This window comes from Panthera leo, chromosome C2 (assembly GCF_018350215.1).
Source record: "Panthera leo isolate Ple1 chromosome C2, P.leo_Ple1_pat1.1, whole genome shotgun sequence".
In the NCBI taxonomy this organism is placed as follows: Eukaryota; Metazoa; Chordata; class Mammalia; order Carnivora; family Felidae; genus Panthera; species Panthera leo.
Window position 1 is genome coordinate 52,551,198 of NC_056687.1, and position 18,545 is coordinate 52,569,742.

The 18,545-nt window shown below is 36.3% G+C and overlaps 1 protein-coding gene across 8 annotated transcripts in view; it reads right to left on the minus strand.

Moving 5' to 3' along the window:
* The window catches only part of CBLB (Cbl proto-oncogene B), a 221,128-nt gene that overhangs the window by 11,621 nt on the left and 190,962 nt on the right, over nt 1–18,545 (minus strand). For 6 of the 8 annotated variants that reach the window (XM_042955715.1, XM_042955716.1, XM_042955714.1 and 3 more), the window contains 4 exons: nt 17,867–17,964; nt 17,620–17,751; nt 14,875–15,015; nt 7,166–7,285 (listed from right to left, as the gene is read on the minus strand). In XM_042955715.1, the coding sequence (XP_042811649.1) occupies nt 7,166–7,285; nt 14,875–15,015; nt 17,620–17,751; nt 17,867–17,964 (491 nt within the window). The remainder of the gene's footprint in view (nt 1–7,165; nt 7,286–14,874; nt 15,016–17,619; nt 17,752–17,866; nt 17,965–18,545) is intronic. The other 2 variants (XM_042955717.1, XM_042955718.1) reach the window with 2 other exon arrangements.

The following is an 18,545-nucleotide window of genomic DNA, read 5'->3' on the forward strand; positions in this document are numbered from 1 at the left end:
TTTTTCATCTGTCTGGAAATCCAGCCCTTTTGACTATTGTTTCAATGGCCACCCATCGATATATCTGAAATCTTGGAAGGACTAGAAGTTAATAGGCAAGACAGCGTGGACCAAAATTTGAAAAGGTTAATAGAATTTTCTATACTTTTCTGAGATATCTTAAAATGTTAAAACATATAAAACCATAGAGGGACTTCTACTTCTCCCATGCATATCATCAAGTACATAAGAACTACTGTGTTAATAATTCTTAAAGCAACTCATTAATTATCTTTATTCCGAGGTTACGGAATGTATGGCTGTCACTATTAACAAATCTTGTGTGAACTGAGCTGTGAGTTTAAAAAAAATCTTGAAAAAGGACAAAAATCTACATAGGAAAAACTTATGTTTACAATTGTAAGACAAAAATATTGTTTACATTGGTCAAAAAATGCGTGTGTTCAATTCTGGTCCAAAATGGTGACATAAGAAGACCCTTATCTCACCTTCTCCGTGGGGACACACCAACTCTGAACCTATTTATAAAGCAATTCCTCTTGAAGAACTGAGGGCCAACTGAACAGCTTCTATACAACGAAAGAAGGACCAGGCAAAACGGCAAGAGACATGGAGACTTGGTAATGAAGGGAACCCAGATTTGTCTGCCTTAGGGCACAGAAAAAAAGCTGTGGTTTAAAAGAGCAACTAGAATATAAAGGGACTAGCCCTAGAACCCTGCCCAACAACGGGAAAGCTGCTGAAACTCCAGGTTGGAGAGGCTGGTGAATGCACAGTATATTTCCCCCTCCACCTTGATAGAGAGGATGGGAAGCAGGGTCCAGGCACCCTAACTGGACTACCACCTCACTGAGCCCTCGGCCCCCAGTCCATACCAGCCCTAGAATCCCACAAGGCAGCTCCAACGTGGTGCACCCTGGTCAGCACTCAATACGGTTCCAGCTGTTGCACTGAGGTGGCAAAGGTACAAAGAACCCTGGAACACTTCCTACACCGCTTCAGCTTCAGACAGTTTGCTTGGGCACCCCGGGGTGCAAAGTGCTCTGGGACCTCCTGGCTCACGCCTGCACTGGCTCTGAGTGCCCTGGGCCCCTACAGCCGACATTGGCTCCAGTCACCCCTCCAGGGCAACTCCGCACTGAGCATCCTGTGACACCCTGGCTTGCACCCACTTCAGCTGTCCTGCCAGGGCGTTCTCTGCTTGGAGATCCCTGGGACCATGCCAGCCTGGGCACACTTCAACTTAGGGACCTCCAGCCAAATGCAACAGGCACACAGTCTATACAAAAGAGGACCATACACGAGACTGTTTCATCATGTTTAGAAGTTGCCATTCCACCTAATTCATAGACACCAAAATCACCCAAAATGACAAGACAGAGAAACATGCTCCAAATTATAGACAAAACCTCAGAAAAATAAATAAATTAACACAGATTATTAGGCATATTGCTTAAGAGTTTAATGAACATAAAAATGAGCACTGGACTGCAGAGAAGAGTAGAACTCAACTTCAACAAAGAGATAAACAATATAAAGAACCAGTCAGAGCTGAAGAATAGAATAAATGAAAAATACACTAGAGGAAATTAACAGTACTTTAGCAGATGCAGAAAAATGGTTCTGTAAGACAGGATAATGGAAAGCACCCAGGATGAACAGCAAAAAGAAAAAAAATAATTCAAAAAAGAAGGCTAGGTTAAAGGATCTCTTGGACAACATCAAGCAAACATTGAAAACATCTCTAACTTGGGGAAGAAAACAGAAGAATCTGGAAGAATTCAGGAAGCATATAGTTCAAAACAAGTTGAACCCATGAGGTCCACACTATGACACATATTCATTACAATGTTAAGATTAAAGATAATTTTAAACGCAGCAAGAGAGAAGCAAAATGTTATATACCAGGGAAACTGCACAAGGCTGATCTCTCAGCAGAAACTTTGCAGGTCAGATGGGAATGGCAGAGTACATCCAAAGTACTGAAAGGAAAAAACCTACAACCAAGAATACTCTACCCAGAAAGGCTGTCATTCAGAATTAAAGGATAGAGTTTCCCAGACACAAAAGTTAAAGTTCGTTGGCACTAAACCAGAGTTAAAAAAAAATGTCAAAGGGACTCTGAGAGGAAAATATAAGGTCATAATTAGAAGAAAATTGTGAATAAAAAGACATAAACTATGAAAACATATACATAAAATGTGGAGGGGGGAGTGAGAATGTTCTTTGAGCATAGGTTCAAACTTAAGTGACCATTAACTTACTATAGACTGCTATATACTTAGGATATTTATATATGAACCTTATGGTAACCACACACCCAAAACCTATAATAGGTACATAAAAAATAGCTAAGCATAACACTACAGAAAGTCATCAATCACAAGTAAAGAAAGAAGAAAGGAACATGAAAACTATAAAACAACCAAAAATTAATAAAATGGCAAAAAGTACATACCTATCAATAACTACTTTAATGTAAATGGTCTAAATGCTCCAATCAAAGGACACAGGACAGCCAAATGGATAAAAAACAAGACCCATCTGTATGGTGTCTACATGAGACTTGCTTCAGATCTAAAGACACATACAGCCTGAAAGTGAAAAGGTAAAAAAAAAAATTCCATGTGAATGGAGATGGAAAAAAAAAAAGCTAGGGTAGCAACTTATCAGACAAAATAGACTTTAAAACAATGACTGTAACAGGAGACAAAGAAGGGCATTACATAATGATAAACGGTTCACTCCAACAAGAGAATTTAATGGTTTTAAATATCTATGCCTTGAACATTGAAGCACCTAAATATATAAAGCAAGTATTAACAGACATGAAGAGAGTACTACTGACAGCACTATGATTGGGGACATTAACACTCCACTTACTTCAATGGATAGATTATCCAGACAGAAAATCAATAAGGAAACAATGTCTTTGAACAACACATTAGACCAGATGGACTTCAGATATATGCAGAACATTCCATGCAAAAACATCAAGACACATTCTTTTCTAGTGCACATGGAATATTCTCCAGAGTAGATCACATGTTAGGCCACAAAGCAAATCTCAGATTTAATAAGAATGAAATCATATGCTACATCTTTTCCAACCACATGTTATGAAACTAGAAATCAATCACAAGGGAAAAAAAAAAAGGAAAAAATTCAAACATGTGGAGGCTAAACAATACACTACTAAACACCCAGTGGGTCAACAAATCAAAGAGGAAATAAAATAATACATGAAAACATGAAAATGAAAACACAACAGTATAAAAATTTTTAAGATATTGAGAAAGCAGTTCTAAAGGGAAATTTATAGTGATCCAGATCTACCTCGGGAAACAAGAGAAGTCTCGAATAAACAATCTAGCCTTCCATTTAAAGGAACTAGAAAAAGAAGAACAAACAGAACCCAAGGTTAGTAGAGGGAAGAAATAATAAACACCAGAGCAGAAACAAATGAAATAGAGACAAAAAAGAAAAAAAAAATTGCAAAAGATCAATGAAACCAAGAGATGGTTCTTTGATGAAAAAAAAACAGACAAAATTGATAAACCTTTAGCTGGATCATCAAAAATAAAAACACAAAATTAGAAACAAAATAGAAATAACAACTGAAACCACAGTAATACCAAGGATTGTAAGAAACTACTGCTATAAAAAATTCTATGCCAACAAAGTCAACAAAGTAGAAGTGGATAAGTTCCTAGAAACATCAAATCTTCTGAAACTAAATCAGGATGAAATAGAAACTCTGAAGAGACCAATTACTAGTAATGAAATTGAATTGGTAATCAAAACCTCAAAACAGTAGTCCAGAAATGAGTTAAAAAATGAGGATTCATAGGTGAATTCTACCAAATATTTAATACCTATTCTCCTCAAACTATTTAAAAAAAAATAGAAGCTTCCAAATATATTCTGCAAGGCCAGCATTAGCTTGATAGCAAAACCACCAAGACAAGGACACCACACACACACACAAATATCCTTGATGAACATAGATGCAAAAGTCCTTAAAATATGACTAAACCACATTCAAAAATACATTAGAAGGACCATTCACCATGATCAAGTGGAATTTATCCTAGGGATGCAGGGATGCTTCAATATTTGTAAATCAACATGAATATACCAGATCAACAAAACAGGATAAATATCTTATCTTAATAGATACAGAAAAAGCATTGGACAAGATTCAACATCTGGCTGCTCATGATCAAAACTCTCAACTAAGTGGGGTTAGAGGAAAGAGACCTCAACATAATAAGAGCCATATATGAAAAACACACAGCTAACATCATACTCAATGGGAAAAACTGCGCTTTCCTTCTAAAATCAGCAGGAAGACAAAGATGTCCACTCTTGCCACTTTTACTCAACATAGTACTGGAAGTCTTAGTCACAGCAATCAGAGAAAAAAAAAAAAAAAAGAAAAGGCATCCAAATTGGTAAGGAAGAAGTAAAGCTGTCACTATTTGCAGACAACATGATACGATTTATAGACAACCCTAGACGCCACTAAAATCTGCTAGAATAAATGAATTCAGTAAAACTGCAGGACACAAAATTAATACACAGAAATCAGTTACATTTCTATACACTAATGATGAAGTAGCAGAGATACAAATGAAAAAAATCTCATTTACAATTGCACCAAAAAGAACACAGTACCTAGGAATAAACTTAACCAAGGAAGTCAAAGACCTGTACTTTGAAAACTGTTAAGACATTGGTGAAAGAAACTGAAGATGACACAAGCAAATGGAAAAGTATTTCATGTTCATGGATTGGTAGAATTAAAATGTCATACTACTGAAAGCAATCTACAGATTCAATGCAGTCTCTATCAAAATACCAACAGCATTTTTCACAACTCACAGAACTTTTCACAGAAATGGTACTAAAATTTGTATGGAACCACAAAAGACCCCAAATAGCCAAAGCAATCTTGAAAAAGAAAAACCTAACATGAGGTATCTTAATCCCAGATTTCAAGATATACTACAAAGCTGCAGTAATCAGAAAAGTATTGTACTGGCACAAAAATAGACACATAGGTCAGTGGAACAGAACTGAGAGCCCAGAAATAAGCCCATGTAATCTACAACAAAGGAAAGAATATACAATGAGAGAAAGACTGTCTCTTTAACAAATGGTACTGGGAAAACTGGACAGCTACATGCAAAAGAATGAAACTGAACCACTTTCTTACACCATACACAAAACCAAAATGGATTAAAAGTGAGTCTTGAAACCTTAAAACTCCTAGAAGAAAACACAGACAGAAATTTCTCTGCCATCAGCCTTAGCAACATTTTTCTAGATAGGTCTTCTCAAATAAACAATTGGGACCACACCAAAATAAAAAGTTTTTGCACAATGAAGGAAACCATCTAACATACTGAGTGGGAGAAGATATTCACAAATGATACATCTGATTAGGGGTTAACATTCCAACTATATAAAGAACTTCTCAAACTCAACACTCCTCCCCCAAAATAATAAAAAAATGGGCAGAGGACCTGAACACATTTTTCCAAAGAATACAAACAGATGGCCAACAGACACATGAAAAAATGTGGAACATCACTATCAGGGAAATGCAAATCAAACCACAATGAGATCACCTCACAGCAGTCAGAATGGCTAGAATCAAAATGAGAAGAAATAACAAGTGTTGGCGAAGGTGTCCAAAAAAGGAACCCTCCAGCACTGTTGGGGGGAATGTAAATTGGTGCAGACAACAGTCTGGAAGTTCCTCAAAGAATTAAAATGGAAATACCATATGATCCAGTAATTCGACTACTAGTATTTTGCCCAAAGAAAACAACAACACTAATTTGAAAAGATACATGTACCCCTATGTTTTTGCAGCAGCATTATTTATGATAGCCCAGATACGGAAGGAACCTAAGTGTCTACTGATAAATGAATGGATAAAGCTGGTGTGTATGTGTATATGTGTGTATGTGTGTGTGTGCGCGTGCACAGAAACAGACCCACAGAGAACAAACTGATGGTTGCCAAAGGGGAGGAGTATGGGGGGGATGGGCAAGATCAGTAAAGGTGAATTGGAGATACAGGCTTCCAGTTATTGAATGAATAAGTCATGAGGATAACAGGTACGATACAGGGAATACAGTCAATGAGATAGTAATGGCACTGAATGGTGAGAGATGGTAGCTACACTTGTGGTGAGCATACCATAAGGTATAGATTTATCAGATCCCTATGTTGCATACCTGAAACTAATGTAACATTGTGTCAACCGTCCTTCAATAAAGAAAACCACAATCCTTCAATAAAGAAAAACGTGTGTTCAGCATAACCCATACATCAGCCACTCCTCTACTCGGCCATCCACCTATCCAAGAGCCACGTGCTAGGCACTCTTGTGAACGTATGTGGATACAGCAGTGAAGCAAACCATACTCCTATCTTCAAAGCATTAATATTCTAGCAAAGAAGATGGACAAATAAGAATTCAAGCAAACGAATGGAATTTCAGGCGGTGACAGATGCAATGAAGAAAAATAAAGCACAAGAAGAGTGCAGAAAGGGACTGCGTAAGGTATGGGGAACCATTTTAGATATGCTGTTGGAGGAAGGCCTCCCAAAGAAGCAAAGCAGCGGCATTTCATTATTAATGGTTCCGAGTATGACTGGTATTTACTGAGACGGCACATTCTTCCCTCATTCTACGTAATAGCTGACAGGGGAGCACTGCAGTATCACCCTTAAGTAAGGTTGGAAAATTAATAGTTTGGTGCTAATATTAATTCTAAAGAGAATTCTCCCTTTAATAGAGAAACAAGAGAATGCAGCATGTTGATGCACGAAGAGATTTTTCCCATTTCTCATCTCTGGTATGGCAAAACAAAGGTTAGAGAAGGAACAGACTCTGAATCAGAATATGTGCTTTACTGAGTGACAAGGTTAATATGAAAGCTGCTTCTTTTTTTCTTTTTTTTTCTTATTTGTGGGGCAGTTTCGTAGGGATTCCACTTGTAATACAAGTTTTGTAAGCACATTGTAAAGTGACAAAAATACTTTGCTGGGAGTGCTCATTAAATTCTGTAACGAATAAAAAAGTGCTCTGAAAACCAGCAAGCACTGTATAAATGCAAGGAAGCAGTATTACTATTATTTGCTAACTCACCTGAAGATGAAGGAAGCGGATCATAGTCCTGTGATGCTCTGTTGGCTTTGACATTTTCGCCTGGTAATCTCCTAGCAGGAGGCAAAGGAACTTGGCCACTTGCTGGATCAAGAAAGGGATCTTAAAAGTAAAGATAATTTTCAAATTAAAATGATTATCTCTACCAAGTGGCTGAAGGAAAAAATCCTAGAAATTCTCTATAAAGATCAAAGGTTTTGGAAATAAATTAGAAAAATAATTTCATGACTGGTATTAACCATTTTCTAATCCACTTGCCTATTTCTAATTTATTCGTCACTCAAATATGCTCCTCCTATTTATTCCTAGATAATACAAAATACTAATTTTATATTTAAAATTTTCAGATCTTAATTATAAAATTCTTAGTGATACAAGCTGCTTCAAATTATTATTTTCTGTCCCATTCTGTCCTACACAATGAACAGAAGCTGTTGTAAAAAATTTTTTTTGACTTTTGCCTATAAGTGTCATTATCAAATCAGTTAATCTTTAAAATGGACCTGACATTCGGGATTTGTGACGATTAAATAAATTCATGTACATAAATTTCCTGTACATATAAAGTGTCTTTTAAAATACTACTATATTGGGCATCCTATGCTAAAAGTCTTATTTTTGAGAGAGAGAGACAGGGTGGGGGGAGGGTGGGGGTGGGGCAGGGAGAGACAGGGACAGAGGATCTGAAGCAGGCTCTGTGCTGTCAGCACACTTTAGGGCTTGAACTCACCAACTGTGAGATCATGACCTGAGCCTAACCATGTGAGCCACCCAGCTGCCCCTAAAAGTCATTTTTAACTGGCTCACTAAATAGTAAATTCAATTATTAAAAATTGTGCTATTAACATTAAGGTTTGCACATACACTAAAAAGTGACATTTTCAACCACCTTGGCAGAGAGGGGGTATCTGAAACAGTGCAAATTGTGAATTGTACACAAATAAAAAATTATTTTGCTACTTCTGATTATGTTTATTAACTGGAACTGAAGGCAGAAAAATAAATTTTGTCAGTGGTACTATAGTAAATTGTTAGGATCATAAACCTAACTGATTTAAAATTAGTAGTTTATGGATTTAAATCCATAGAACTGGTTTCAGTTCTGAGTAGGTCCACATTACCTCTGCCATTTCTGATTCACTGATAATTTACTTAGCCACACCACTTCTATCTCTGGTTCCTCTGTTTTCTTCTCTCATATTACTTTCTTTTATGTCTGTCAGTATCTCCAGAGGTACTCTAAGTTCTTTTGAGGGCAGGGGTCTTACGTTACTCATCATGTTTGAATTATGTCCTCTAACACACAGTACCAAGCACGCTGCTTGGCTAATAGCCTAAACTTCAAAAGTATTTGCTTTTAACTACCAAAAACAAACCCAAATAGATTAATATTTTTCACAAATTCAAAATCAGTGAAATCTGAAATGCTACCATAAGTAAAAATTGTAGATATTAAGGAACCGATTATATTTCATTGTTTGAACATCCCTTTAAGTTTGTCATTAAGAATATGTAAGGATTATTTATAAGAAGAAAATGAACACATATTTATACTAGTTTTTGACTAGATAATGTAAGGCAAGAGTTGAAGTCTTTGATTATTATTTTCCTCTCTTGAGTACAGTAATTATTCCTGGCTTTGCTGGAGGCTTTTTGACCTAAGTCAGGCTACTAAACTTGCTTTCATTAAATTCGAGATTAAAATTTGTGTTAGATTTAGCACTTTCAGTATTTGAAGAGTCAATGGTTCAGCCTCATTAACTTTGTTGAAATATTTTAGGAAGCAATGAGAAGATAAATCAAATTCCATGCAACAAATGTTAATCATTTGATTTGGAAGAGTAACCAGTGGAACCAAGTATGGTGATTTCTGCATAAGTTTAGAAATTTCCTCACGATTTAGATTTAAATATTCATAAAATTTACTTTCAGTTATTGTGCATTTTAAACATCACTGATATAACATTAGGTCAGAGGAAAGACTGCCTTTTACAATACACATACTTTTTAAAAATTTCTTTAGGGTAATTTATAGGTTTGTCAGATATGCTGTTACTAATCATGCATTTAAGACTAAACATTAGATTCTGGATATACTACAGGTCATAAGTAGACTAAAATATACAGCTGTATGATAATGCTCCATGAAACTATTTCACTTAAAAAGTCACTAGGTACACTAAAAATATTGTCATAAACAGCAAAAATACTTAGTTCAATTCTGAATCACTACCATACGTCTTCCTTCATGCTAACTTTGCTACTGGGCAGGTATAGGGCACACTGGGCTTCTATAGCAAGTTGTAAAGTTGAAAGTATTCATGCTTCATTGGGAAAAGATAGACAACACAATTACTACGGAGAGTACAATAATCATCAATGGTCTCCTGATAAAAAGAAAATTTGAAAAGCAATAAGGTTTTCAAAAATAAATTCTTCAAAAACTAACCGAAGTAAAATTTTGTATCCACACTTAGAATTAAAACGTACAAATTGAAAATACCATAGCCGATGTACCATTTATATAGTAATAAAAGTTTGAGAAATGAGTGAATAAACATGATGGGATTAATCTATTCCAAAAAGCAAAGTGCTATTGCCTGTGATTTACAGTATGGTAATGCTAAATTGAAAATTTAATACTTCATTTAAAGATTATAAAAATCTAAGGAAAGACAGGGAGGAAAGGTTTGCTCGCTGTAAAAGAAGTGGGAAAATTTGCATCGACCAAAATTATGCCGTGTAAGAAGGAAACCTATCGAATGGTTATCTCAAGGAAGAGGCATCATGGAATGTTTTTCTTAATTCTTGTTTTTGTTATCTGAAATACTTCCAAATTTTTACTCAAGTGTAGAAAAAGAGGCAAATAAAACTGGACAGTTAAAACAGTGGCATATTTCCTCTGGGGCTGTCCAAAGACCATCTGCAGTATTTACCAGTTATCCCCCAAATTTTAAAAGAACAATGCAGGATCTAATAGCTAGAAGGGTTTGAAGAGCTATGTAGGTGAAATAAAATTCCTCTCTCTCTGTGGCCCTCACTCTTTAACTCACATTTACAAAATCCACACTGTGTAGTGATCTGGCCACTGATTAAATCTTCCAGTATTAAAGAACTCACTACCCCTCTGAGATACAATAATTCTTTAAAAATTTTTTAAGAATTCCTTAAGAATTTAGGAAATTACGATGAAATTTCATTCTTAATTATTCTTCTCTGGTCTGCCTTGGAAGGAGACACTGAGGGTATCAAACCCTTCTTTCCCAAATATTGTAACTAGATACAATATATATATAGATATATAGATATATATATATCTATATCTATATATATATATATCTATATATATATCTATATATCTATCTATCTATCTCCAAGGTTGTGTCTCTCATTAAATGTTGCAGTTCTTTTAATCTGCTATAGTTTTTTGCAAGCAGGTGTAAATTCCCTTCAGCATCCTGGCTCTCTTCCCCCAGGAATACCCCAGCTCAGTATTTTTCAAAATTGAGCATGCCTCATAGTCCCCTAGAAGGCTTATGGAAACACAGATTGCTGGGTGCAGAGTTTCTACCCCAGAGTTTCTGATTTAGTAAGTCTTCTGTGGAGCCCAAGAATTTTAATTTTTAAACAAGTCCCCCTGGCAGGGGACCTGGCTCAGTGGCTCAGTGGGTTAAGCCTGACTTCAGCTCAGGTCAAGATCTCGTGGTTCATGAGTTCAGTTAGTCAGCTGTGCTGACAGTTCAGAGCCTGGAGTCTGCTTCGGATTCTGTGTCTCCTTCTCTTTCTGCCCTCCTCGCCCACCACTCGTGCTGTCTCTCTCTCAAAAATAAACAAACTTAAAAAAAATTGTTTTAAACAATTCCTCTGGTGACACTGATGATGCCGGTCTGAAGACTACAATTTGAGAACCAACCGCTGCTCTAGCCCATCAGTCCTTCAACATGTCACCACAGTGGTCCCACGCCAGCCGAGCACTGGGGAAGACCTCACCTCACCCCTCCAATCTGATCTCTGTGAGTGCAACCCTCAAATGTCACGAGCTCCCTTGGTAGCCACATCATGATAGTGTTTCATAAAGGTCATAGTTAACAAAACTGCCTAAATTCCCTTCAATAACTCTTGCTAACAATCCAAATATTCTATTTTACTTGTGAAATTGCATTTCTGGATCCAAATGGAAAACTTTCATTTTTGTAATAAAGTCAAATTTGCTGGCTTTTAGAGTTGAATTGTGACTTTAAGATTAGAAAAGGACTTCAAAAGAGATCCAGGTTAGAAAAATAGTGAAAGGAAGGTTCAATAAGGGCTGCCAGATGTGTTGTGTATTTTGCGCACTGCACAAAGACATGCAGTTATGGGAATGAGCAGAGTTCAAGACAGCCTGGGCTTTGTTCCAGGAGCACCGGCCCTGGCACAAAGTGGAAGGAGGGGTGCCTCTTTCAAGCCACCAGCACAAAAGAAGTGCCTCTGTGAATGGAACAAAAGCACATATATGCTAACAAAGTGTAAGGCTGTTTTTGAGGATTCTTGAGGTTTTGTGAAGATAGGACTATAGCCCGTCCAGAATGGATGCTCATGCACAGCAGTGGGCATTACTATTTGCCAAAAGAAATCTTGCATGAAGGCTGAAGACAGAAAACAGATAAAAGAAGCATCAGAGCTGTGCCCTGCTTTGCTTCCCCTCCAGCCCCTGCAGGAATCCTGAGGCTCCTTTGCAGAAACGCAGGACCTTGCAGTTTGAAAACTGCTGTTATAAGGCTGGAAAGGTGAACCTGACTCTGGTGTGCAGGGCACTGAATACTGGGAACAGAGACAGAGGTTTGATTAGGTATTTAATACAACGTCATGAGGAAATCCAATCTTTTTTTTTTAAGACATCTATCCTTTGTCTTTAATTAGGGAGAATGATTTCATCAAGGAAACCAAATCTCAATCATGCCAGTAAAGGTTACACTGGACTAAAATTCTAAAGACTGAACAATATGAAAACAATGGCAGTGCAATGCTCATACAGTCTGTTTAATGTAACAATCACCTCTGTTTACCTTTTATGGTTCTAGAATTATTGAGTCAAACTTTCATTTATCATTTAGAGAGTATTTCATGAAATTCAATGAAAGAAGAGTGAAGAAAGGTCAAAAGTCTTATACTTTAGATATACAGTGTGTTAAATAATTTGTAAAATGATACTCACTTATTTATGAGTGAAAAGAAACCTACATGTTCTATTGTTATGTAAGAAAAATTACAGTATTTCTTTTGAAAAAGAGGAGAGCTAACACATGTGGCTTAAGAGGGTACAAACTTCCAGTTATAAAATAAATCATAGAAATTAAAAGTGCAGCATAAGGAATATAGTCAATAATACTGATATTACACTGGATGGTGACAGATGGTGACTACACTTATTGTGGGGAGTACTGACTAGTGCATAGAATCACTGAATCGATACGTTGTACACCTGAAACTAATATGACATTGTATGTTAATTATGCTTTGATGAAAAATAAATAAAATTGAATAAAAATAGTCTCAATGGATCTCAGAAAGTATTTGGCAACAGACTAGAAATTTGTCATGTGAATGATATGAAAGGCTAGAAGAGGGAAAAAAAAAGTTTTTTTCTTGGAAGTATTTATGATCAAGGGATGCCAACATTATTCAGAGTGGAATTAGAATACCTCCATGTATAAAAGAAGGTCAAGAATGACAGTCCCAGGTTCCAACAACACCGCCTTGGCCCTATGCTAACCTCACACCACAGGTTAAGGCTGACTACTGCCAAGATGCCTGGCAGCCAAGCAAAATCAAAAACAAGCAAAACTCTATAGGAAATAAAACCGTTTATGTAAGTTTTGTTTTAATGAATAAAAGGGGCATTTTCATTCTGTAATTTTTTAATAATGAGAGCATTTTTGTGAAGTTTTTTATATGAAGCACCATGAAAAATTAAATTATGATAAAGAACTCAAATGTTTTACAACTAACTCTTTTGATTAAAAACAGGTAGACATCTGTATTTGTGTAAAATGTTCTCTTCCAACTCCTGGAAGGCTTGACTTAATTTTAAAAGAAGGTACTACACTGGCTTTTACTTAATGGGGCCTAAATCATATATATAAAAGGTAATAGATACACTGCAGGAATCTGACCAGAGACTATCCAGAAATTAGCCTTGGGAAAGGTTAAGATTTAGAGTAATTTTTTTTTTTTTTTTTTTTTATGTTCGAGTCCACGTGTAAAACAAAGATTTGAAGGAGAGAAAAAGATAGCAAATGTTATCAGTGTTTATAAGAATGAACAGAAGTCTCATAGTTATCTATGCTTTCTGCTTGGATTCGAAGGCATATGAGTTTTCACCCTCTGATTAGCAGTACCCAGTGAATTCACTCCAGGAGAGCAGGGAGGCATCCAACAGAGCGGGTGACACAGAAGACAATTCAATCAGTATTTACTGATGAAAAAGTGAACTCAAAATTATTTGTTAAACTACTTTTAGAACCTGAAGCTACCTATTCTAAGTTACAGGTGTGTAATTTGTGGGTCTTATCCATATATGACCTCAAACATTCTAGGTTATCAAACTAAGTGGAAAAGAAAACCCTAGAAGAAACATGAGTGCTGAAAGTGAATGATAATAGTGAAGATTCACAAGTTTTCACTGAGGCACAGAGGAGGCCAAAGCACAAATTGAGCACTTATTAAAAACTGATTTTAAAGTTTGCTTATTTATTTTGAGAGAGAAACAGAAAGAGAGTGAGAGAGAGAGAGAGAGAGAGAGGGAATCTCGAGCAGGCTCAGTGCTGTCAGCACAGAGCCTGACACTGGGCTCAAGCTCACAAACTGTGAGATCATGACCTGAGCCAAAATCAAAAGTCGGACAGTTAACCAGCTAAGTCTCCCAGGCGCTCCACTTATTAAAATCTTTTAATGATTTATCTAACATACAAATGTATCCAAAGTAAATTGAGATAAATGTTTCCGAACACAGATCAGTCTCACCAATATGACAGATTGGAACAGTTAATATCAGCAGATTCACTGTAACTGATTATTTTTTCCTGACAGTTCTGACTAATGGAGCAGATGGCTTATTAAGTCTCTTTATTTTTATTTTTACTCCTCACTTGAAAGGTTTAAAAACAAGGTATGTATTAATTTTTCCTGGAAAAACAATAATTTGAGTAGATATATTGAGACATTAAAAATAACGATGGTAACAATAAAATGTAGATATTTCAGAAAAACTTCTCTATTAATGCTGTAATAATGCAATTTACCAAAATATTCTCTTTTTGAATAAAATTATAGCCATAGCTAGTAAAATTAAAACTTATTAGAAAAACATACGGTACACAGAATCGGGACAGTCTAAATTCTGTCGTCATCACTACTAGGTTAATCACGGAGCCCTTTTGGTTCTCAGGGAAGCCTTTTGTGACATTAGGGTGTTATGTGGATTGGAGGAGCTCCACAGAATCTATGATTCCTATCGCTTTTGTCATTTGTGGAATCCTTTGCATTAAAATCAACCAACTGACAAGCAAACCTACGCAATTTCTCCTTTTCTCTACCCAGAATGTTCTGCTAGGGAGCTAGAAACCAATAAATTACTGATGCTTATTTGACGGTATGATCTTAGAAATATTCTTGCTTTAAGTGAAAAGTTTTCTTTGGCTTTTTCCTCTCACCTGAAGGAAGAAGGAAAAGGTCCTGTCCTGAGGATGGTCGGCTATTGGAGCCAGGAGGTTTTGAGTGTTCAATGAGGCTGTGCCTTGCAGGCGGTGGGGGAGGTGGCAGGGATGGGGGGAGGGCATCAAAAGCATCTTCACCTGCATTTAAAGAAAGGTGACTATCAACAGCAAAACCTCATTAATGAAAACACAGCACCAGGCCAAAGCAATGATTGATTTTCTCTTGCTGCTCCTACAGAACTTCACCGGCAGGGTTTATCTAGCAGTTTACCAACTTTGATAATGAAAGCTAATTATTTTCTGGGAGTGTTTGGAGAGAAACACAGGCACACAAACACACATGTACATGTGTAAACTTTTCCTATCACCCAGGCCTTTCTGTTAAAAAAGCAGTACTGCGGGTTATGAAAAAGCTGATTATCTACTTACAACCTTTATAATAGTAAGACACGGGAAGTTAGAACTAAAAATTATTATAGGTCATACCATCAAAAGCAGAATTCTTTATGTAACAATAAGCGTTCACAGCCTCTTATTAGAAAATCACAATATGCACAAAAATTTTAATGTTACAGAACAGAATAATCTTTTAAAGTTTGTTCCGAATTTTAATTCATTTAAACTAATGTTCCACATATTTCATTGTTAAAATATAGAAAATGAACATACAGTACAGGAATATATTTGTCTACTTATCAGATATTTCTAAAAAGGAACAGCTAAATATAGAACTATGTTCTGTGGTCCCCAAACTACTTATATCTGCATATTTCCCAGCTTTAGTAACTACAGAATATTGCAGAATGCTTTTATGTCTACTTATTTTTCCCCTGCCACATCTTACTATTCTACTCACATTTTCCCATATCTTGATTCTTTAAAACAATAAAATTGCAAAGTATGTATTTTTGTAAGTAATCTCAAATACTTTGTGAATCAAACAGGATATAAACAAACACGTACATGTTCCAGTAATAAAAATGCATGTATTTAAATTTATCGACTTAAGCCAAAGTTACATTTTAAAGAAAAATGGTTTTACCATTCATCTAACTTGCCTTGCAAAAAATATTCAAAACACATTCTCTAATGATCATAAATATTTGTCTAACTTAAAATATTTGAAGGTATGAGGATGGAGGGAGAGAGCTTTGCTGTCAGCCCAGCCTTCAGCTATTTGCTACATTCATCATCTTATTCATTCAAATCCTTTTTTCAGCCCCTAAATGTCAGGTCCCATGCTAGGCACGTGGGTAACTATGAAGATCAAAATCACAAGGACCTGATCCAAGGAGCTTAGAGTCCACAAGGAGATCTAAGAAAAATTCACAAAGAGGTATGATTCAGAGGTGAAAGTATCACAGGTCCCACAGAGAAAGCTACACGCTTAAGAGGGAAGGGAAATGTAGAAAGTGGCATTTAGCAAGGTGTTACCAAGAACAGGAAGGCTGGGGATATCAGAGCCTCAAAACCATTTATTCATCAAATGCTAGGATGGTGTCTTCTTGACAGACTGAATAGTATAAAATAAATAGTATAAATAAAGCATGAAATGCACATGAAGAGCTAGAGGAAGGTTGAGCTGTAAAGACAGGCGGGAACACTGATCTGCACTGTCCGATGTGGTAGTCAGCATCCACACATGGCTATTTAGCTTAAATTAAAATTCAGTTCCATTCAAAGTCACACATGTGAATATATACATTCATCACTACATAAAGTTATATTGGACGATGCTTGATTTAGATCATCAAGACTTGGGTAGCAGGTCAAAAACCAGCATATAGGAAGAAGTGGGAGGGAGAAAAAAACTGGAGGTAAAGAAGTTAGCAGGTGCTTGTAATTCATGTAGTTGAGAATGAAGCACTGAACTACAGAAAGAACAGGAGCAAAAGACACTGCTGTTACATAACTAGAAACACTGGTTGATGGGGTTTGTGGAAAAACTCAAGAGTCATTTCACATTTCTGGGAGCCTAATAATTAATTCACATAAGCCTATAAACAGACCTTCATCATACGTTATGTTATGGTGACTTGTGAAGTCTTAAGGTGTGTGGAGATTCTAATTGTCTTCCTCTAAAAATAGGAGAAGCTTCCAACTTAGAATTAATGAAATCAACACAGATACCAGCACCAGCCAAGTTTAACATATATACACACATGCACCTTCACGCATGTACACACACACACACACAAACTAGTGTACTTCATATTAAAATTTGAACCAGAAAAATTGAGATTCCTTGGATGTGTAGTTGCAATGATTCTATGACAGAATCTATTTCTCAGTTCTCTAGAATAAAATATGTAAGTTTCCAAAATGTAATTAGCTAAGTGAACGGGGTCATTGTATCCTGAAAGAAAAAGTAAGTACACATTCATTAAAGAATTGTACTTAAAGAAAATCTCAGATGAACATTTCAAGTCTAGTGGAACACAAGGCCTCAGGGGAAGGAATGATGCTCTGATAGGTTTTTAAGATTGCATTTAGTACATGAGGAGACATCTTGATAACACGCAGATTGATGGCCAACTACGTACACCATTGCTTCAATCATATAAATGGAATAATGGTTACATGAATTTAAGAGCCACCACTATCCAGAGAATCCATTCTAATTCAGACCAACTCATAACCTTGTAAATCTGTGTTACACTGAACTCTGAATTCTAATAATTCAGATATTAACTGAAAGAAGAGGCAGGGTGGCTTATTTGAAAGATTTTTAAAGGTTTCAACCTAATGGAGGGATGAGAAGATCATAATCAGAGGGCGTCCTGTTGAGTGAAGAACCATGCTTTGGATTGTCCCGAGTTGGAGGCCTGGCAGGTGGTAATGGCACTGGATCAGAGGCTGAATCAAAAACATCTCCTAGAGGATAACACAAAATCTTAATGTATTTTCAGTACAACAATGGCATGGAATTTTGCCTTTAAATTCTGACCATTAAGATGAAGAACACAAAGAGGATAGGTTTTATACATACCCTTTAAATATATGCCTAATTCAGGGATGTTTGGTTTCTTCATCTCTGAAGATGTACCATGTGTTCCATTCAATATACAATGACCATTATCACAGGACCTAACACAGAGATCAAAGAACAAAAATCATAAGGAAGATTACTTTCCATTTAAAAGTAATTTGGAGAGGTGATAGGAACTAGCAACCCTGCTCATATGCTAAAGTTTGAAAATAAATGTGATTTTCTTTTCTGGAAAAAGTAAAAGAAATATTATTCAAATATTCTTTTTAGATTTTTTTTTTGAAAGAGAGAGAGATGGTGCACACACACCTGAGCACACAGGGAGGTGGCGCAGAGGGTGACAGAATCTTAGGCACCATGTCCAGTGCAATGCCGGACCCAGGGCGGGATCTCATGACTGAGATCATGACCTGAGCCAAAATCAAGAGTCAGACACTTAACCAACTGAGCCACCCTGGCGCCCCTATCCAGATATTCTTACTGAACTATTTTTGCAAAGAAATAAAATAAGTAAAAAGATAATCTTTTTAAAAAAATGAAATAAAGAAATACAAGCACCACAAAAATTGTTGATTTCCTAAACACATCTGTGAAGTTAACACATCATTCTGGACAAGTTCAATAATACCTTGTCAAGTTTTTGAAGACAAAAAATGTAGTAAGGCCTATATGTGTGTGT